We start from the raw sequence: 22,716 nt of genomic DNA on the forward strand, positions 1-22,716 counted from the left end.
TTATTTAGGGTGAGAAGAACTGACTTTAAACCAGAAATAGCTAAGAAACAGTCAACATTTTTGATGAAGGCTTCAATTCATTAACACGAAAAATTCCTTTAAATTCTGCTCTAATCTTTTCTAAACTATTATTAAATGAACCTTTCATTGTACAGATAAGTCCACTGGTATGATCAAATGACTAAGCATTTGCCAGTAGAACTCATAGCATAGCAAATTCCTTATAGCAAGATTAAGAACTTTCTATTTTTTCTCAATTTACTTATTTACTGACCAAATGTCATCAGAGTGTGCTGGGGTTTGATTAGCACTGTGAAAGGGGTCAGGGGATGTAGAGACCTGCAGAGGAGTATTCTTTCCCCTTTCTTTCAAACCTGACAAAGAAAAGGGGTTAGAAATATTATCATAGAATCATAGAATGGTTTGGGTTGGAAGGGACCTTAAAGATCATCTAGTTCCACCCCCCCTGCCATCAGCAGGGACACCTTCCACTAGACCAGGTTGCTCAAAGCCTCATCCAGCCTGGCCTTAAACACTTCCAGGGAGGGGGCATCCACAACTCCCTTGGGCAACCTGTTCCAGTGTCTGACCACCCTCACAGTGAAAAACTTCTTCCTAATATCTAATCTAAACCTGCCCTCTTTCAGCTTAAACCCATTTCCCCTTGTTTTGTCATTAACTGCCCTTATGAAAAGTCCCTCCCCAGCTTTCCTGTAGGCCCCCTTCAGGTATTGGAAGATCTCCCTGGAGCCTTCTCTTCTCCAGGCTGAACAGCCCCAACTCTCTTAGCCTGTCCTCATAGGAGAGGTGCTCCAGCTCTCGGATCATCCTGGTGGCCTCCTCTGGACTTGTTATAGCTGCTCCAGGTCTCTACCTTCCCCATTATCAAAGGGGAAGGTAGCTACCTCCTGTCCGCGGCGGCTGCTGGCTGCAATGTGCAATGATGTCACGTTGGAGACAAGCAGGTTCCCTTTCAAGGGACAGGCTGCCTGTACTGAAACATTAGGGCACAACCTGTCAAGTCTACCCTGTCAGCTCTGCCCGTGCCGGGCTCCTGGGAAGGTAGGCTGGGTGCCAAGTTGCTGCTACCCCTGTTAGATATGCAGAACAGCCAATGCTGCCAGTACAGATGTTCCGTCCAGCAGCAGCACTTGCTGTTCTTGGCCCTTCATGCCCCAGCAGTGGAGTTCCAAAGCTTTTCCTTCAGCTCAGCCCCTTTTCCTTCCTTTGGCAGGAGCATCATTGGGACAGCAAAAAACAGTTTTGCTCATCCTGTGGAGAAGGCTTAAAGTAGCTCTGCAATCTGTTGTGACGAGCCTCTTCATGCCCACTAGCAGCCAGTCAACACGGTCTGCAAAGGGACTGTCAGAATGGGGCGATCCTTTACCCTGGGGTCAATGCAGAGTTACAGCTTTATAGTGACCAGGGTGTAACATGGATTAGGGGTGTCTCTACTTGCCAAGTGGCCAGGCTCTGGCTCAGCAAAGATATAAGTGAAGACTGTCACTTGAAGACAGTCACTCCCTACAAGACAGGTAGCTGTGGTTAGAAAATGCTGTGCCTGGATTAATAAGCCCTACTGTGAGGCAAGGATATATCTGCTCTGCAAGGAAGCCGTGCTGCTGCATAGTCATTGCTTCTGGCCAAGTCAAAGTGGGAGTAAATTGAACTTGTGAAGGACTGTATGCAAACACCTGTAGTTTTATAGTATTCCCAAAGCTAGGAGAGTAACTTCACTTTTTGTCCAGCCTGTGTGTCTGAAAACAAAGGAGACAGATCTGGCAGGCTTGGAGGACTGCTTGTGGAAATAGGACCCCATTTACCACAGGCATCCATGTTATGTATTCATTTCCCTCAGTAGGGCTGGTAGCACAGATGCTGTGATGTAGGAGAAAGTCACACCACAGTGTGTGGGACAGTGCTGAATGCTGGACTCGTTAGTGTCTCACTTGACTGATTAATGCTTTAGGTGCTGGAACAAGCACAGTTCAATCCAGATAACTCTCTTCAGTACTGCATGCACATAGCTGTCTGGAGCCATCATTATGTCTTAACTAGCAAGTCAAAGTCTAGTCACACAAAATATTTTTCACACATAGAAGGCACATTACCTTTAAGCTGCCAATCACGCCACCCACCAACAGATATAATGGAATTAGTGGCTGAACTGGGCAATCTTCCAGAAACTTCATTCCTGAACAGCAAAAATTAATAATGTTTGTTATCTCAAGTGATCAAACAGTGCAACAAGCTGTACAGTGAAAACTAAAGATGCTGTAAGTGACATGTAATGCTTAGTCCCAAGAGTGAAATGTACTGCTTAGACCCAAGACTTGTATCCATCCAGCATCTGTTGAAATGGGGGACAAATTAAATGGGGTTTGCATCTGCCACTACAAGACTGAGGGCCATGAACAAGCAAAAGGTGAGAGAAGGAAGAGAGAGAACAAAGGTAACAACAGCATTACTGTTCTGGCATTACTGATCAGAGCCACGTACACAGGTCATTAGCTTCAGCCACTGCATCTTTGTTAAATGAACGATTGACTGACCTGGTGAGGAAATTTTCATCAGCAGTACAAAAATAACTGAAAATCAAAACCATTTATGAAAAGAAGGAATTCTGATAAGCTTCTCTGAAGCCTTTCCTGCTCATTAGCACCTGTGTGTGGCATGTTCCTGAGTCAGATGCCTCAAAGCTTGGGAGCCAGCACCCGAGGGAGCACCTGGAACCTTTTTAGCTTCTCAGGCAGCTGACAGGGAGCCACAGAAGCTCAAGTTTCCAGGCTGTTTGGGTTGTTGGAGGCTAAAAGCATTGGTTGTTATGGAGCTGGGGATCCTGGCAACACTCAAATCTACTGCTAGAAAGGGAAAGCTGAGTAAGTTTTAGGGAAGGGAGTGTATGGCAGTACAAGGATGTTGCTGGCAGTAGACACTGGAGCTTGTGATACAGGTCTGTGGCAGTGAGACTCATCTGTCCAAATATAGATGTCTGCAATGCAGGCATCCATATCTGAACTAGTTTCCTAGACTCTCTTTATAGTCAATAGGGAGAAATAGACACTTGTAAAATTCAATTCATCTCATCCTAAGATAGGCACTTAAAATAGGTCAGATGAGTTGGGCCCTGAAAGTGCCTCTTTCTCTCCGTGACTGTACAAGGAATCTAGACAGCAGCTGTAGATATCTAAAGTTAGCTGAGATGAATCCCTTGCCCAAGTCTCCTACCCAGTGGTATCTTTAGTCAATTTTAAACTGTTCTTTACACTATAATTTTATTGTTATTGATCCCAGGTTTCAGGGCTTCTGCTGGTCAGTTGCAGAGGACAGAAAGGATTTTCTGGTTTCTTATTGTTTTATAAGTCATTTTCAAGGAGAAATTTTGACTTTTCTCTGAATAATTGGGGTTATCTAGATGCAGTGTACTGAAAGCAATGTGCTGGTCTGAGTGCTAAACATCTCTCAGGTGGACTGTCTTGCCTCCATGTTCAGACCTACACTGAACAGAAGAGATCAGGAAAGAAGTACCAGTGGGTTTTTTTTTTGGGGGGGGGGGTTGTTGTTGTTGTTATTGTTGTTGTTTGGAGGGGTTTCTTGCCACCTTCTGTAGCTGTAATCCTCTTCAGCTTGTCAATTTGCCCACCAAATCCAATGCTATTGCTGATCCACAATATTGCTGGTGCCCTGAACCTCTCATGTGCTCTTTGCATAGCGTAATACAGGTGTTCTGGATTGTGGTTGCTTGTGATAGATCTTATGTTAGTCATAGGATACAGGGCAGTGTTTTGTGATCTGCTGTGTGTAAGGGGTATGAAGTCCAGTGGACTCTTGTACACTAAGTATTTATTACCAGCCTTCTCATAATTGAAAAGTGCTGGACATAGATAGAGTTGGACTCTCTGCCTTTTTGTCCCCTATTACATGACTGTAATTTTTTTCCCATTTTGCCACTATGTAACACTGAGACCTGCTCAGACTCCCAACTTTACAGGGGTAGGCAGCAGGGAAATCATCAAGAATTGTATCATTTTCAGAAAAGCAGCTTTCAGGGTGTCCAGAGTCCTTGGCCCTGCCATAGCCTACCATAAAAGCAGCTGGCCAGGGATCTCAGGGAATATATTTCAGTTTAGGAACCTAGGCAATTGCTGTTTCCAGTGTATCACTGAGATTTTGATTTGAGGCAAGAAAAAAAAAAAAAAATCAAGAGAACATGCCAATTTTTTTTTTCATGGAGCTATTATTCTGTTTCACCGATAAATCTATTATGGAGTCCTGTCATATATGTAACATGACAGCAGTCAGTCTTGGGAAGGATTTGAATGACAAGCAATGGTACTCTAGTTTTTGAGAGAATATTGCAGGCCGATATGACAGTAGAAGAGGAGGTGAAAGGGGGTCATACAGTAGTAACTTTAAAAATACAGCACTGTGACTGAATAGGAAATACAGACCTGCTGTTGACAGATGGGCACTGATATTTGTTGCATCATGTGCCAGTCAATTTGCATGCAACACGTGCCTGATTTATTGGAGAACACCAGAACTAGTAGGAGAGCATCAGTGCTAGCTGTTCTTTCCCGTGAGTACCAGGTATGTTTTTCTTTGACTGTTAATGATGGGATGTATGGACCATTAGACATCAAAGCTCTGCTACAAGCCAGAGCTATCTGTTATTAAGAGTGAAGAGCAATTGAACCTGACCACTACAGACCACCGCATGAGTCCAAAACAGCAACCTTTGCAAGATCAGACACAGCAAGGATGTCCAACAGCTTGTATGGTGTCCAAAGGAGAGGAAGAGATGGGAGGCTTGGGGAACCAGAGGTACTTGCACATTTTACCTCTTGGCTACCACAGAACAACACTGCAGCAGGATCCAGGACATAAAGTCGGGCCAAGTGGAAAGAGCACTCATGAGTGATCAGGCTATGAGCTTCCCTAAGGACACTGTTTTGGACAGTGCTGTGGCATGGCCAACAATGGATCACTACTAACCAAGTGTCCTTGTGACTCGCAATTATGAATGAGATGAGGGGTGTGTTGGATTTGTGTGGGGGACCATTTCTGGTAGCGGGGGAGTGGGCTGTAGTGATGGCCTCTGTGAGAAGCTTCAAGAAGCTCCCCTGGCTCCAAAGTGGACCTGCCTCCAGACCAGGCTGAGCCAATCAGTGATTATGAGATGCCTCTGTGAATCCATATTTATGAGGGGAAGAACCAGTTTGGCAGGGGAGGGAGAGTGATCAGGAAGCATCAACATCAACAAAAGGCCATCAACAACCAGAGGAGAGAGAAGGGGGGAGGTGAGGAGACAGAGAACTGCAGACACCCAGGTCAGTGAGGAAAGAGGGGAAGGAAGTAAACAGACTCCCATGCAGCCCATAGAGGTTAACGGTGGAGCAGATACCCACGTGCAGTCTATGGAGAACCTCATGCTGGAGCAGGACACTGTGCCCAAAAGCAGCTGTGACTATGTGGAGAGCTCACGACAGAGCAGAAGACCCCAGAGATGCTCACGCCAGAGCAGGGAAAAAGAGGTCTGCTGGAGCAGAGACCCATCTCCAGCCCATGGAGGTCCGTGTACCGGAGCTGGAGGCTGCACCCAAAGAGGTCCATGACTCTGTGGGAAGCCCATGTTGGAACACTTTGTTCCTGATCTCTTTTAGCCTGCAGGAGGGACCCCAAGCCAGAAAGAGCAGCAGAGATGAACTGACTGCAACCCCAATTCCCTGTCCCCCTGTGCCACTGTTGGAGAAGAAAGTAGATAAATCAAGAGCAAAGTAATTTGAGCCCAGAAAGATGGGTGTGGGGAAGGTGTTTTAAGATGTGGCTGTTATGTCTCACTGTGCTACTCTGATTGATTGGTAATGAATTAAATTGATTTTTTTCTTCCCAAAGTCAAGTCTGTTTTGCCTGTGACCATAATGGGTGAGTGAGCCGTCCCTGTCCTCATTTCAACCCACAGGCCCTTTGTTGTGTTTCTCTTCCCATATCACCGGGTTGGGGGGAGTGAGTGAAGGACTGTGTGGTCTTAGCTGCAGCTGAAACCACGTCAAGGGGTCAGGATATATGAAAGCAAATACAGCATTGTCCTCATTTTAACTGCTTTGCTCTTATGAGGTAGCTGAAAAGGGCTGAAGTGCATCCCATAGTAAAGGAGGGCTGCTGTATAACAAGGCTAATCTGGTGTCTGGTGCCCACTCCCCATCTTCTCCTCTAGTAGAAGCAGAGGACACAACGTGCCAGGCCATTTTCAGTTGTTCATAGGGGATGACTGCACCAGCCATCACTTAGCACAGACCTCAGTCAGGTCCTGGACAGTGCGCTTTACACTAGGATCTAGGTGTTGCAGAGGATTTCTCTCAAAGTAGTTGCTTCTGGGCATCATTTTGTCAGAAAGCATATTATTGAATCAGAGGAAACTCACAGAAATGGTGACTGGCTGAAGGATTGAAATGCAAGGAAAGATTATGGTAACAATGACCAGTAAAGAACAAGACTGGCTCCCGCATAAAGGTACAGAGCATGAGAATAGGCTTTAGACAACTATTAGTAGCACTTGAGAGTTGAGGAACTATTTGGTGTAGGTATGAGCATGAGGATTAGTAGTGGGTTAAATTTGAACAGCAGAAAATTTAGATTGCCTATTGAGAAAATGATGTTATCAGCTTACAAATGTGATTTAGCTACCCCTGGGGAACACTGTGTATAAAAAAGTAGTCTGGACAACATACAAGAATGTGCTATTGGGACCAATCCTTCACTGTCCTGGAAACAAACAATATTTTTTAAAAAGTCTATGAGATCCTTCCATAGCTCTCTAATATTTTTTGAGTGTTTCCTGAAAAAAGTATCTTTGCTACCAGTAAAAGTTAGAAAACTGCTAAACAATCCATGGCTTAAATGATGTCACAAGTCTGGAGCTTGGAAAATATGGTAAGTCCTTTTCATGTATCTTGACTTATACTGTGATTGACAGTTCTACCAAATTTTAAAAGTGTATAATGTTAGTGTGTAATTATTACTGAGGCTACCAGTCATTTATCTCTGAGTTTTAACAACTATTATTATAATTTATTTGTTAACATTTGAAAATATCTCACAGGTTTCCTCTGCAGAAAGCAAGAGCCAAAATGACTGGAGGCACATCAACAAGTTATTCTCCAGGATCTTGGTAACAGAATGTTATCAGAAAATCAGAGGCTTTTGCTTGGGTAATAAATATCTGCATTTTCCTTGACATTTCATTTTCCTAAAAATACCTTTGCAGATATGTAGCTGCAGGAAACCAATATCCTCTGACAACACTATGTTACAGTGACATTATCTCTTAATTTCAGTAAATTGTGAAAAAAAGGGCTCTGTATCTGATGCAGGAGATACCCAGAGCTCCAGGCTAATATCTTACCATACACTTTCCACTTCTCACTGATATTAAAGATATTATAAAATATTCCTAGGAAATGATATTTATAAGTGGTCAGATTCCAGTCCTGGATTCATTTCCAGAAGGCTGGCTGTCGATATGCGTGCAAGCTGTACCACACTTTGAATTATACCTTCCCACTCCTATTCTGCAGCTCAGACATATTCAGCCTGGGGAAAAGCTAAAGCTAAAATCCTCTTATGGGATAAATAGCAATTTTAAGTCATAGACGAGCATAAGAGTCTAAGTGTTGAGATGTAACAGTTCAGTCCATCTCTCTACTTCCTAATTGCTCCTTAATCCCTCATTAGAACTCCTTAATTCCTAATTAGGACACCCTAATCAGAATCCTACCATAGTCATCACTGGTACTCAGAAGGCCCCAGATAAAGGAAGCAGCACCAACCTTTAGCTGAACAAGGGTTTTGTGAGTTTGGCCAACTATAGATGCCGACAGGCTAGGTGTCCTGACTCCCTTAGAAGTCATCCCATCTCAATGCAGACACCTAAAAGAGGGCATGGGACTTTCACTGTCAGAAATGCCCATTTCTCTTAACTGGCTTCCAGGGCAACACATGACACTTAACTTGGTTATAGATGCGTACAGTCCTAATCTAGGTGGGATACGTCTTGCCCGCAGCATCTGCATGTAGAATCACAGGATCGTTAAGGTTGGAAAAGACCTCTAAGGTCATCCAGTCCAACCATCAGCTGATCACCCCATGCCCACTAAACCATATCCCTGAGTGCTACAAGAGTAGAGTAGAGTTCATTTGCACCATCTTTTATGAATAATGAGGCAGAAGGTGACAGCTTCTCAAGGTCACCCATCTGGAATGGTTGTAAGGGCTCTTGAGGACAAGACTTAAAATTCAAAGTGATCTCAATACACTGGAAAAAGACATTCAAAATCTACAAGATGATAGTCAATAAAGCTGAACAATGTATATAGGAGAAAAAACTTAAAAGCAAATAAAGAATGAGAAATGTGTGATAGGGAGCAGCGCTGCCAAAAACCATCTGGGCTTACAACGCACCATAAACTAAATTGGGGCCAACGAGTTGGTGCAGAGAGAGCATCTTTCATTCTGAGGTGTGTTTACAGGAATCCTGCATGTTAAACAGAGGAGCTAATTATTCTGCACTGCTTATTCCTCAAGTCTCAGCTGGAGTTCTGTGTTCCATCTTTTTTTTTTTTGAGAGAGAGAGGAAAAAAAAATTTCATTGGCCAGAGGCCAAAAAAGGGGGGCAAAAAAGCAAAAAAAAAAAAAAAGCTACAGAAACAGTGACCTGTGAGGTCATGTTGAAAGAAGTAGGTTTTTGAGATCTCTGAAAAAGAAGATGGAGTGGGGTTATAATAGCAACCTTCAAACAGTTCAAAGGTTCTCTTGAGTAGGACGGTGACCTATCTATCTTTGTGACCACTGTGTGTAGGACAAGCTGTAATCTGTTTAATTTGCCACAGGGAAGATTTAGGTTGGATATGGGGAAAAATATTTTGTCTGTGAGAGCAATAAAATGCTGAAATAGGCTCCTTGGGAAGCTGTGGAATTTCCTTGAGCAAGGGCAAGTCAGACATCTGTCACAGCTGCCATGAACATGTGAGCCTGTCTGAAAGTGGAGGTGGGCTGGTGTCTCTACCGATGTTTCTCAACTTGGGGTTGCAACCCCTGTGGAGGATGTGAAAGGCCCAAAGGGAGCAATGAAGTGTTAGAAAATGCTCAGGTTTTTAAAGCAAAAAAATCTGTGTTAATGGTAAGAAAAGGTGATGCTCAAGAAAGAAAAGAACCTTATGCAGTTTAAAAATGTGTAAAATTCTGCAGCTCAAAGGATTTTACTTTCCTTTCCTAAATATTTGATCCTTAAATGCTACTTGCAAATCCAGCCTTTGGGGTGTTATACAGAGACAGATCAACCAAAAACAAGGTCTCACTTTCAAAAAGGTGGAGAAATAGCAGCCTTGATGATGTCTTCTTCCCTTCCAACCCTACACTTCTAAGATTTTTGCAGTGCAGTTAATACAGAGGGATCCTGATTAATTAAATCTTCTCATGTGTCAGATTCTGATCTTCCTCCCACAGACAGAGTCAAAACACCCACAGCCCTTTGCCATGTGCTGGTAGCCTAAGCAGAAATTGAACTGAAGTAAAAAAGTGAGTTAAAATTGGTCTGAGGCTCAGAACATGGAAGCAGCTTCACAGAAAAAAGAATTAATGGGAAGTACACGCAAAATAAACAACGCACAACCAGAAAATTCAGTGTAATGGTTAAATTTAAAGAAACCCAAACCATGTGAGGTATAAAAATGTATCACTGAGGTCTCCAAGTACCCTGTGTTGATGTGAGACACACTGGAGGCTTGTTTAAGACAAATAGAGGCAGAATTCAAGCACTGCTTCCTCCCCACCGTGCAGTGTGGGCTGGGATTCTGTCTGAAGATAAAATGCCAATACACAGGGTTTAACAGTTAGAAGCTTTAAGGTTTCCAACTCCTTTCTCCCACAAGATGCATTAACCTGCCACACAGTGCTGGGAAGTTCATATTTTTAAATTGCTTTAGTAGCCAGCTTACCTGTAAAAGTCATGGACAGTGGTAAGGCAAGGAAAGCAAGGAGCCCAAATATAAAGCATGCTGTGAAGGAGAAAAGAAAGATTATATTATTGAGGCTGGTTGAAGTTTAGAGACCTACAGTACCATCTACTGCTTTACAAATGCTCTTTACCCATAAAGTTGTGTAGCAAGAAGTGCAGCACACTCAGTGGGGTCGGAATATCATGTTAATAGTGCAGCATTTGAGATTATGAGACCAGCAAGTGGTTTATCACTCCCCCAGAGCTCAAGCTTCAATTTTTTAACTCATACATTGTTAGTTCTTGTGTCAGTGGAAAAGCAGTGAGAGAGACAAACTGCTTTTATTGCTACTGCTTCTGGCTGTCTTACTGCAAGGGCAAGGACTCAGCCACTGCTGCCTTAGCCTGCACCAGCCTCAGAGGCACTGCCAGGTGACTGTGCAGTCAGTAACAAGTAACTTTGCATCAGCTAATCTGTGGCAACTGATGAGCTGTATCTGTTTACTAAGCAAATAGCAGCTTTAATGCCGTTCCATTTAGTTTTCACTGATAGCTAAATAAACTGTCTTTATTGCAGATGTGAATAGTTTCTGGCTGGTCGAACTCCCCGACCCAGCTCAGCTCATGAACACAAAGGCAGCAGCCCCACTGCAGGGAGTGGGACTTGCCATTGGGATAGATCAGCTTAAACTGCATGGAAGGATGCTCTTGGGGTGCACATAGACTGTTTCTGCAGATGAGTGGATCTGAGGCGCTTAGTTATTCCCCAGAGAACTGCTAGTGTATCTGAGCTCTGATATTTCCCTAGCACAGCCTGATGCTGCAGAGGATGAATGCTTACCTCTGCAAAAAGTTAAAAACTGTAGTGTCAAGAGCAGTGTGAGCAGCCTGTCTTACAAGAGCTGTCCCCTCTGTGCCTAATCATGAACACTTGGCAATATTAAAGTGAAAAGCTGCCCTGCAAAATGAGAGTAAAACATAATGAGGACATTCTGTGGCGAGCGTCCCTGCAGAGCGCTTCTGCAAATGGCTCAATCTGCAAGTAGATGCCTAAGGATGCAAAAGGGCCGTCAGCAGAGGTGGGCAGAGATTGCAGGGGGGCTGAGAAGGGCATGGATTAGAAAAGGAGTAGGATGTCTCCTTGGAGGCTTATGAAAAAAATCTTGGAGCAAGCATTCGGAGTTGGTTTGGGACCAGCCCTTCCCCAGGCAAACTGTGTTAGGCAGTTCCCCGTGCCAGAGAACTGCAGCCTCTGCGAGGCGAATGGCATTCTCGTCACCACACAGGAGCGGGGACACTGCCAGCACCCTGCGTACAGTGCCACCCTGGGAAACTCTGCAGCACTGCCAAAACATCACCCTCAGGGTGCCGTAGGGAAAAAGGCAAACATCGTTGCCTCCATTTTACAGAAGGAGAAACCGAGACAGAGGACATAGAGCAGCATCAAAATTCAGGGCAGATCCACCAGGCTTCCTGACTTGCAAACACCTTTCATTGGAACACACCATCCCCCACACGCTGCTCTTCTCTGCAGAGAATGAGGATCTCGCACTTCAGCACTTGAGAGACATCTTTCTTTCTCAGAAGTACCATGTTTGTTATCTCTATGAATTGGTAGAGACTGAAGATATTTTGAGCTGAAGAAAGCACTTCTGTTCCTTTATGCCGCCCCCTCCTCCTCTCCCCGTCGGCTGGTCTCTCTCTCTCACACACACATTTTTGCTCAGGCTCTCCTATCTCTTGAAAGCTGCACAGTACAGCTTGAATAGTGTCCTACACTTGACTAAGCTCTTTCAAATGCTGACAGCCTCTCATTAGAACAACTCAGCCTGGAGCCTCCCTTTTCACCACATGTCATATTTCATGCTAGGTCCTCTTGCTGTTACATTATCTAGTCTATTATTTTCATATTCGGAAGCTGAGTATTGTAGCTGAGTTGGGCTTCCAACACACCCATGAACATCAGATGCAAGTAGTGCCCACAGCCTGAGCGACTCATTTATCTGGTATCCAAACAAATGCAGTTCAAGTTATGCAGGGGCTGCATCGACTCTGTGGTCTTGCCAGAAGTCCCGTCATCGCTGCACAGCTCCCGGAGCGATGTCACCCCTCTGCCTGCAGTTTCATAGCTGTCTCCCATTTCTGCCCTTGCTGCACGGGCAAGTACTCAGGAGCCTGGTAGGAGGAGGCATCGTGTCATTTCTTAATTGTGCAGCACATCATCTGTCTGATCCCAGGGAGAGACGCTGCGGTAATCTCTGTAAAAGGCTTGGGGTGGGGGGGGGGATGTATATGTGGGGCTATACATCTGGCACACAGGTGTCTGTGTTGGCTTGTGTCTAGTATCTACCCAATAGCTTGATTTTAGAGGGGAGAAATGGGAGGTGGGGACTGCTTGGAGCTCAAGAGAAAAAGATAATGGTTCATTAATTCCCCTCCCAAAGCAGTCGCTGGGAATGTATTTACTCATTATCTCGCCATTCAGCTACAGCCTCTTAGGTCTCGAATTGGAGGGGCAGATGCATAGTCTGGGAAGGCTTCCAGATCCATGTTTAACAAAGTGAGACTCAACAATTGACTCTGCAGCCGCTCTCAATGCCACTAGCAGCACTAAAGACTCTTTTCCCTGAAACGTGGGGGGTTTTCACAGAAAAGTCGGGACACACACACTCTGCCGGGATTTGTCTGGGTTGTGCTGCCCCATTCTGGTCCGAAGACAAATTGCTCTATAAAATGGTATTTGCTGCAGGGTAGCACGGCTCTGCAGAGAGGATGCTTCTATCTGTGCAGTTTCACACATGGTGCTTGTGATATTTTTAAGTCAGTGATATCGCTTCACAGGCTGGTCAGAGAAGCCCCTGGACCCAGTCCTAGATAAAGTAGCAAAAAAGGGCTGGAAGACTCTAAAAACACAGTGAGGGGAGGGAAATGTTTCCAGGCATGGCTCATAAGGACATCTGCTCAGCAAAGCTGGTGTCAGGGCATCAGGAAGGAGAGCCCCCTGCTCTGCACACCGGGGCAGCACGTGGTGAGACAGTTATTCTGCATTTGGCACCGGTGAAGTCCTGCTTCGGGAGTCATTAGCAAGCAAATCCTGACATACTGGGAAATGAGTGAAGGGAGGAGCTCATGTCTGGGATCACAAGAGAGGAAGAAGGAGGGAAGTGGCTGTATATCTTGCACATGCCTTGAAATCTGTGGGCACGAAAATCAGATCGGTGGTTGCGGATTTTGTGTCTCCTGCCCAACAGGATGGTTAGGTGATACAAAACTGGTATTTAGCTCAGTTACTGCTGTCAGGGTCTCCCCAAGCTCTTCCACCACACAAAAGTAAACAAACTTGAAATCACCATTAGCATTATGGCTGTACATCATAGAATCATAGAAGGGTTTGGGTTGGAAGGGTTTGACCAGGTTGCTCAAAGCCTCATCCAGCCTGGCCTTGAACACTTCCAGGGAAGGGGCATCCACAACTTCCTTGTGCAACCTGTTCCAGTGTCTGACCACCCTCACAGTGAAGAATTTCTTCCTAATATCTATAGCATGGTCTCTCTTTCTTCTATCTGAGCTGCTACATCTCCTGCAGCAAAGGCCCTGCACTGCAGCTCTCCTCCCCTACCTCTGCCACTCCCTAATTCTCCATCCCCAGTTATGTGCCTGGCCTTAGGCCATGCAGCAGATGAGTTGTCCTCTTTGTAGTGTGTTGGACAGAGCTGGAGGCAGTATTGGATGTGACACCAGTTCATCTGTGGGCTCCTCAAGACTTTGTTTTGCTGCCATGATTTTTCCAAGCACTTGAAAGTTTCACATCAGCCCAGGCCATCCTGATTTGCTTTGAAGATAGAGAAAAGTTTCATTTTTTTCAGGTGAGAACAGTCCACATGGGATTTTCAAAAGTGATTTATGAGTATAAATCTGAACCTACCCACTCTTCTTAGGTAGAATGCTAAAATGGCTGTAGTGCAACCTACTCAGTAGAGTATGTGACAAGCTGTCTGATAATAAATACAGTAATAAATGAAGTGGTGTGTACATTAGCCATCATTCCGAAACGCTGTTTGTTCTATAGCCTGTCAGGTTTTTGCCATGAGTCTATATCCTGATAAAAAGGAAAAGATTTTTATTTTTTTTTTAATGAGATGCTACCAGCTTCCAAACAAATTCTGCAGCTACCCCTGGATTTGTCTGCACAGACAAGCTGATGAGCAAAAGTCTGGGTGTAAATTCATAGTAGTCCCTTTGAATGCCCCATGGGAATGCTGCTCTGAAGGGGCCTGACTTTCAGCAGTCTGGATGTGAGCAAATTCAGGTCAGCTGGCCCAGCCCCAGGGTGGATCATGCCCTGAGGCAGGCGCAGGTGATTGTGCACTAGCTTAGCAAGCAGTGTCACCACGGTGTGCTGTACAGCAGCATGGACACTGGCCATGTAACAGGCTGGAGTGCAGACAAGTAGTGGGTATTTCTATCCATGTTTTATTCCTTCACAGTATCTGCAGGCATCTCCTGCAGTATTGGCAGGGACTTGCAGAAAAGAAAGGATGCAGTGTGTGTGGGTGCTGTGGTGGCAGAACAAGTCTCAATGGATCTCCCTGAGGAACCAGCTACAGCAATTTCACATGTTTTATTGACCAGGGACAAGTCTGCCCATGGGTTTGGTAGCTGAGGATACTGTGTGTCTTTCTGGGCTTTTGAGTGACAGGGAAATGTCACTCTATCAGATAGGATATACAGAAAAGACTTGAATTAATAACTTTGAAGGAAAATAAATAAATCTGTTCAGCTCGGCTAGCCAACAGCCAAATAAGAAAAAAAATAACAAAAAGGTTTGAGGACTCAAAAAAGGACATGTGAATGATCCAAAGAGCTGTGAAGGTAGAGACATGAGGTGAACTTGAGCAGAAACAAAGATTGCTCTGTCCCTGAGGCTAAGTGCAATAGCAAGGAGATATAATGGTGGAATAGCCTTTTGGGATGAATGGCAGGAATCCCACCCCTAAGGCGATTTGATCCCTTGACCAAACTAGTTACTCAGCAACTGGAGGATTCAGTATAAGGAACAGCCATTCCCATGGAGGTCCCCAGTCCCAGTGCAAAGCCACTGAAGGAGGCAGGGGAAATGTGATAAAACTGACTTGCAGACTAAATCCAAGCTCAGGGCCACCAGCTGTTTGCTGCCTGCCATCACTGTTTGCTTAGACAAGGTTGTGTCACTGTGAAATAGCACTTTGGTATCCAAATAAACTGTGCCAGCATCACACCACCTAAAATTTAGATTTCAGGTTCCAGCACCAACACCAGCAATCCTACTCTCATCAGAAATGGTGTAGAATAAGGAGATGCCAATAATCTGGGAACCTTCAAGATGGGGAGGATGTAGATGATGTGGATGTAGATATAGATGTAGATGCAGATGTAGATGTAGGTGCAGATGTAGATGTAGCTGCTTTGGGGGTTAGGCAATATTGCAGAGTGGCTTGATTGAATTTTATGCCATGCCTCTAGCTACTGAACTAGAATTATGCCACAGTCCGGGTTCTGGATTTGGCTCCTTGTGATTAATATGCAGATGTACTTTTAAAATAAGATTAATGCATTACATAAAGAGCCACCAGTTTGCTTTGCAATAGACCCAGGGTAGTGGATTAGTCTTCTCTTTTTTTGGTCAGTTAATTAAAGTCTGCCCTGATGTTCTGAACTTAAATTGCTGTACCAAGAATGAAAAGAGTTTAAATGATGCTGCACAGGTATGTTGACTCTTTGGAGTCATTTAAATATCAGGAGAGCATAGGTACAAATGTGGGGCTGTGCTGAAATACTCTTTGGAAAAGATGATGAGAAAAAGTGAAATTGTCACTGCAGTTCAGGAGTGTTTGCATTTTAATGAACAGAAAATCAATTTTGGATGTGCTAGCTGATCCATAGCTAAAGCTGAACTGATTTTGAACTTAAATGTAATGAAAACCTAAAGATAATGAGTTTCCTGGAATGGTATTTCTGAGTTGCCTTACTCACAGGTAACTTTGTGAGTACCTAAGAGGGTGTTCCTGGTGTAAGAGAGCACAGATGAGATCAGAACTAATCCCTTTCTTTCAAAAAAAAAATCAGGAAGATAATTTATTTTCTCTGTCATCTTTAAAGTCCCAGTGGCAATTTAATACCAACAGGGAACAGTGGCATTTTGCTTGTAACCAGTAGGAACAAAAATCTGTGAAAATACCACTTTTGTCTTTTTTTTTTATTGTGATAATCACCAATGGGCCCAGATTCCCCCTGCACATCCTTTCTGCGGGGTGCAAGGGAGCCCCGGCCAGCCCAGTCCCATTCCCCGGGGCTGGTTGGGGTGTAATGAGAACACCATAAGCTCCACACCCCTCGGTGTTCATCACTCCCCAGCCCTCCTTTGCCCTGGGGCAGTGATGAGCATGAACAAGTGGGTCAGAAAATGTCCTCTTGTTCCCTGCCTGTGCCAGGTTCCTGCAGGTGGGCCTGGTTTGAACCCAGGCCAGGGCTGTCTGCCCCCCTGGTTTGGTTTTCTCTAAAGGGTTGTAAGGCAGCAAGAAATTTGGGGGCTTGATCATTAATAAAAATTTATTCTGAACTTTGAGAGCCTTACAAGTGAAGCCAAAAGCAGGAAAATAAAAGACCCCAAGGGAACAGCCCTAGACTGGTAAATGCAGCAATTACTGTGGGTGAAGTGTCAGTTATGGTGAGTGGTCAAGGGGGTTTCTTCTTCTCATATTTGAGTGAAATAAGAAATTGCTACTGCCTAGAAGTGAAAGCAAAAGGCACTTGCAACTCAAAGTGAAAAGGAGAGCCAGGCAGTCAGTGGGAATAAAGCTGCTTTAAAACCCTTGGATTTTAACCTCCTGCCAATGACACTGCTCCTCTGGTCTTACAAAAACCCACCCCTGAAGTGTATTTCTCCTGTGCCTCTGCACAGCTTGCACAGTCCCCAGTCCAGGTCAGCTTTCTGCTGTGTTGCTCCTCACAGAGCAAGAACCAGCCTGTTCACCCAACCCCAGGAGCTGTTGTCTCCTTACACCCCTCTGTGTCCTCCACCCTGGGTGGGCTGAACCAGTTGCTTTACAGCCTGAATGATCCCAGGCTGTCATGCAGAAGACCTCCATTCAGATAACTGGTGCTTCCTACCCACAACACATGACTGCTGATGAGGGCTACCCACATCTACGGTGGCTGTTGTGCCAGGGGCTGGGCAAGCAGAGGGAAGGAGACCCTGATCCAAATGTCTCTGGGTGAAAGAAGGGCTGTTCTGACCATGCTTTGCCCCTGACCTCATGTCAGCAGGCAGGCTGGCAGCAGTTTTGCTTTGCAGGAATGTTCCCAGGCTGGCTGAGCTGCTCTTTACCAAGTGGTTTTCCCTGCAGATACTTCTGCAGGACTACATGTGAGGTACCACTTGAAACAGGAGACAAACACATGATATTGCTTAGGTTGTCTGCCACAGCCCATATTTAGGTACTTGGGGGTGTTTGTATTTGTATGAAATCTTACGCTGGTCTGCTATAATCTAAATACTCCAGCAGGCAGGTGCTGGCAAGATGGTTACTATTGTGCACTCCATCTGTGCCCAAAATTGCCTAGGAAAGGAAATACCTCAGAAGGAAGGGAAGAAAAGAAAACTTCAGTGGGAGATTCAGGTGGGACTTGGTATCACCTTAATTCCTTTATACACCTGGCTTAGAGACAGGGCTGATTAAATACAGAAGGCGATTACTACCAGAACTGCCTTACCATTGCTGGCAATTTTAGATATGCACCGGTGGCAGGCTTTCTCCAGGCCGGCAGTCATCGTGGAGAGACTTTTGGGGTGTCTGTGGAGATACAGAAATGAATATGGTTATGAAAAGCATCTTTAACTTACTAAATATCTTGACTCACAGTCACTCAGACACTTCAGTAGGCTTTCACTACCCTCAAAAAACTCAAAGCATCCACAAATCCAGACAGCAGCTATCAATGTAACATGCCCAGAGTCAGGTATGACTTCCAGCAGCTTTGGGCTTGCCTGCTGGTGATGCTAGAGCTTTGAGCTCACAGGAAGCCTGGAGGGTGGAAGTATTGATGCTGTCTTCCTGAAAACCACAAGATGTTCTATCTTGACTTTGATTGGAGTTGGAACAGGACAAAGTGTATTTAACTGTTAGGAGAAAACCCAGTGAAATGGGTAAGGTTCACTACACAAACCTCTGCAAAATTATTTAGTGGGCAAAAATTAATTAAAGAGGAGGAGAAAGGATGAAAGTAGTTTTAAGATCGAGGAGAATTCTGAAGAGGAATATAGAATAAAAACTGCAAGCCACAGGGAGCTCAGAACAAGATGCCTTTGATAAAAAAGTAGCTGGATTAGAAAGGAGCTCTTTGTAAAGAAAAATTTTTATGAGGTGGGGTGAGGGATGAGCAAGCAGCTAAGTATCTGAGGCCTGAGTGTCAGACAGCACCAGACAGTTAAGTAGCATCCAATGTCAACGGGCATGTGGGAAGTTCATACACACACACCACACATGCTCTAAGCCTCAGTCTCTGGCCAGGGCCGCCACAGGTCTTCCACCACCAACATCAACTGTGTGATAGATGAAGGTGTGTGTGGAAGACACCAGTATGGGGGGCAGCTGCATTTCTGCACATACCTCAAATTAGCCATTACATTTCCTAATGATTAAAGAGCAGTATTTTAAGCTTAGCTTCATTCTATTCTAAGCTAACATGAAACCCAGCTGGGTGGGATTTCTCAGTGTACAATAAGCCCAACCTGGCTCAGACCCTAATAGGGACCACAGGGCCCCAGACACATGTTGAAGACAAAGACAGACTTGTACCACCCAGCAGATATGTGGTCGTACCTGCCTCCATAGTCTGTCCAAGCCCTACCAACGTGGCTGAGCAGAGATGGCTGTCTCCTGGGAGCCTGCTTTCCCCTGCAACCCCAGAGACCCATAAGCTGCAACAGCACAGGACCCTCTGCTGTCATGGGGAATGGGATGGGATTTGCTCTTGCACGATGGGGTTGCAGTTTCTGTTTCCTGACAGTGACAACAGTAATAGAGGCAGGTCTGGCTTTACCTGTTAGAGAGCAGCCAAATAGATAGCAAGGACTGAGGCTTTCATGGACATCCCACCAGATCAGTAACCCATGCTGAGACACTTGTGTATAGCAGTCAGCCACCAACATATATATCCAGGTTTCTAGTGTGCCTTATCACATCATGTGTCTCACCTGAATTTTAACTCTTCTCTAGTCCTCTTCATCAAACTGTGCCACAAGCCTCATTTGATGGGTGTTACTGCTGTAATAAGTCTTGCAAATCACAGAGGACATCTCCATCAATACTGAACAATGGACTGGAATGGAGATTACATGTAAGTGCCTGACCTCCAGGGAGTGCACACTCCTCATCCTGGCCACCAAACCTTCTTCAGAATACTAAATACTGTGCCTTTGGGCTGCAGCTATTGACAAATATTTTAAGGAAGGAAATAAGCACTGTTGCATGCTCAGGGAAAACAGGAAGGAGGAAGGGAAACTGGTAGTTTCCACAAACAAATGACACATTAATTTTAAACTTTAAAACTTTTGGTACGGATTTCTTTCTAGAAAGTGCACAAACAGGCACTCATTTTGAGTATGTCATCGGCCTGCTGACAAATATGTTCTAAATTATGCAGAGATCAGTAATATTAGTTTTTATATAAAAGTTCATTACTAGAATTACTTTTCTAGCAGTAATTCTTAGAGAAACCATGTTAGAAAAACCAATGCCATATTAAAAATTGGCTGAATACCAAATTATCTTGAAAAGAGTTGTGTGGGGCTGGGTATTTCCATAAGCAGAAGGTAAAACATATGTTTTGTCTAAATTTACTGTTTTTTTACACTAAAGGAAAAAAGACAAACTGAAGAACTCAGTATTTGGGAGCATGTCACCATCTAGTGATGGAGCCCAGAAATTACTTTGAATCAGAGCTCTGTGTGTAGTTTTAACAGGTGAGATAAAGAAAGCAAATTCATGATGGCTGCAGAAAGAATGTGTTCACACAAGGACACAGCACCCATAACCAACAAGCAATGGTTTCAGTCCTTCCTCAGACATTTGCTGTGATTCCTACAGGACTGACAAATCCCTCAGAGAAGTCATTATGTTTGCTGGATAAATAGGTGTTGCCGCTTTCCCCCAGCCCTTTGGTGATTCTGCAGAAGCTGCTGTGGATGCTAAAGATTAATATTTTCCTGTATTCCAATGCATGAGGGTGCTAAAGTGCAATTCAGCAGCCAGGCAGCTGGGGAACAGTTTTATTCCCCAGCTGAAATGAGGAAACGATCGCTGAAACTTGCAGGAAAGTTCAAGTGGTGCAGCATGAAGAGTGGTGGCACACAAAGGCAGAGTGGATGTCCTGCCACTCTGCCTGCTCCTGCCTTGCTGGTGAGTTGGGAAAGTCACATGCAAAACAAAAAACTCAGCCACAACTAGAAAAAAAAGTTAAAGACCAAAGCCAATTTCTGGACCTCCTGCCATTAGTCCTTCCCTGGGGTCATTTCCCCAAGGGGAAGGGACCTGCTTTTGTGTTACAAAGGCCAGCAAGGGGCAGACGAGTTTCTGAGCCATTCAGTGCCCTCTCTGCTGGTGGCCAGTGGCCAGGTTTGCCCTGGAGCACTGGCTGCTGTGCGCCTGGCACTCATGCTGTGTCCCATGTTGCTGCCTTCTGCTGTAACTCAGTTCCTTGTCCCTGATGAGCAGTGGTGATAAGACCTTCCATCCCAGTTCCTTCGTTATTTCAGTCAGTTTTAGCTTTGAACTATATTTCTGGTCATGATTCTCACCCTACATATTTAGGTAACAGGAGTCAAAAAGAGGACTGACTGACTGGCACATCCCTGACCCAGGGCAAAGCCGAAAGGCAGCTTCATGCTGGCACCACCATACATTAGCCTAAACAAGAGCCACCTCCACACTTGTCCTACGGTGTTCAGTTTTCTCAAACTGAGCTCTGCCCTCTCCCAGCTGCAGGTGCCCCACTCTGCACTGATGAACACAGCAAGTAAAGTTGCTGGGGCTTCCTAAGACCCCAGTTCCCATTCACTGGCTCCCAACTGCTGGGGGATCCTGCTGGGACACGGTAGATGCACATGGGCCAGAAAGTCCCTCCAGAGCAAGGTCTCTTCTCTAAAGACTGCTAGAGCGAATGGTTTCTGTTTATTTTTCTAAAATATTCAAAGCAAAGTCCTCTTCCAGAGCTGATCTCCTCCTAACAAACCACAAAGCCCCACACTGGCTTTTATCCCGGTGCATTGTCCGCTTCCCAGCAAATCCCTCTTACCTGAGAGTGCTGTGGGTGCCGAATGCGTTCACCTGCACGTGTGGGAGACCAAGCAGAAGAACAGCAAAATCCAGCCTCCAGTGAAAGCCGACTGGGAGAGTCCCCTCCAGTGGGACCCCAGAACCACCCTTGGCTCCCCGGGACCCTGTCCCTGGGTGGTGAGGCGCAGAGGGGGGCTCAGCTGCTTTTATCCCCTCTGTCCGCCCGCTCGCACACCTCACAGCAGCAGCACCGTGGGAGCTGTGGGATGCAGGAGCGCTTGCCGGCGGAGCCCATCCTCATTAGTTTCCCCACTCCCACGGTTGGCTGGAGCCACAGCCCACCCTGCGCCGTTTCAGGGTGTCAGCAGGGGGAAGCAAAGGACCCCACACATATGTGACTGTATAGGAGGAAAAAAAAAAATTCTTTCACAAAGTCTTTTATTTTAGAAAAAAAAAATAAATTAATTTATTCAGAAATCAGCAGAGAGTGGTAAGCACTTGGTTCATTCTTCATGTAATTTCCCCCCTTTCCTATCGATGCAGTTGATAGAGCTCTTTGCAAACTGCTACATATATGACCTTAACCTTTGACTAGTTTATATGTCTTATGTCACCTTGGCAGAAGTCTATTTGTTAGGTGGTTACTTGCTAGGTCACCTTCCCATCAGCAGGTGACAATTTCGTATCTCAAGTCTAATTATAGGTGTGACATCATTTTCTGGAAAGCCTTTGTTTCTGTACAAGAGAAAGTGTATTTGAGAGAGAGCAACTCTGTGGGAGGAGTGACAGCATTAATAAAGACTGACGTGTATTTCGAATCCTTTTGGAAAGGCCCCACAAAGAAAGAAAAGGTTACCTGCTGCGTTAGTCACCAGCACGGAGCTGACAAAGTGCCTGCTCTGGCGCAGGAGGAACAATTCTGCCTTCAGCTTCATCACCAGTACATTCTCATGGCTAAAGGTCTTGCATTATGAAAAGGGCATCCACGCCGGGGTCAGCCAAGGGAAGGAAAAGGATGGTGTTTGATGGCTAACTTCGCATGCTGCTGGGTCAGCAAAATATATGTGCATGTGCCAAACACAAGCGTGTGCTAGAAAAAGCACTGACCACATGGTTATGTGACCACCTGTTTTCCATATCCTAGCAGAGTGACAGAGGTGAAACACTGAGCTCTTCCCCGCTGCTTCATCCCCAGGATGCTCCTATACTCAGCACAGGTAACATGGGGCAGCAGAGAAGCCTGTACCATGCTTGCAGCACTGTCTGTCCCATGCCTGCTCAGTCTAAATTAAGATTTTAATGTATAAAACATAGTGCAATCAAAGCCTTTGCTCTTCTGTTTTGGCTCTTTAGGTCACATCTTTCACAAACAATGTGGGCCTCTGAAGAGAGGGGGCTGTGTGGCTC

The 22,716-nt window shown here is 45.1% G+C and overlaps 1 protein-coding gene across 1 annotated transcript in view; it reads right to left on the reverse strand.

The window, feature by feature from the left end:
* Positions 1-17,804, reverse strand: part of TMEM272 (transmembrane protein 272) — an 18,953-nt gene extending 1,149 nt beyond the window's left edge. Inside the window, exons 1-3 of the mRNA XM_029084245.1 lie at positions 17,747-17,804; positions 9,996-10,055; positions 2,112-2,194 (exon numbers count right to left, since the gene is read on the reverse strand). Coding sequence (XP_028940078.1) covers positions 2,112-2,194; positions 9,996-10,055; positions 17,747-17,804 — 201 coding nt within the window. The remainder of the gene's footprint in view (positions 1-2,111; positions 2,195-9,995; positions 10,056-17,746) is intronic.
* Positions 17,805-22,716: the final 4,912 nt, after the last annotated feature.

The sequence above is a fragment of the Antrostomus carolinensis genome, unplaced genomic scaffold (assembly GCF_000700745.2).
Source record: "Antrostomus carolinensis isolate BGI_N321 unplaced genomic scaffold, ASM70074v2 scaffold4253, whole genome shotgun sequence".
In the NCBI taxonomy this organism is placed as follows: Eukaryota; Metazoa; Chordata; class Aves; order Caprimulgiformes; family Caprimulgidae; genus Antrostomus; species Antrostomus carolinensis.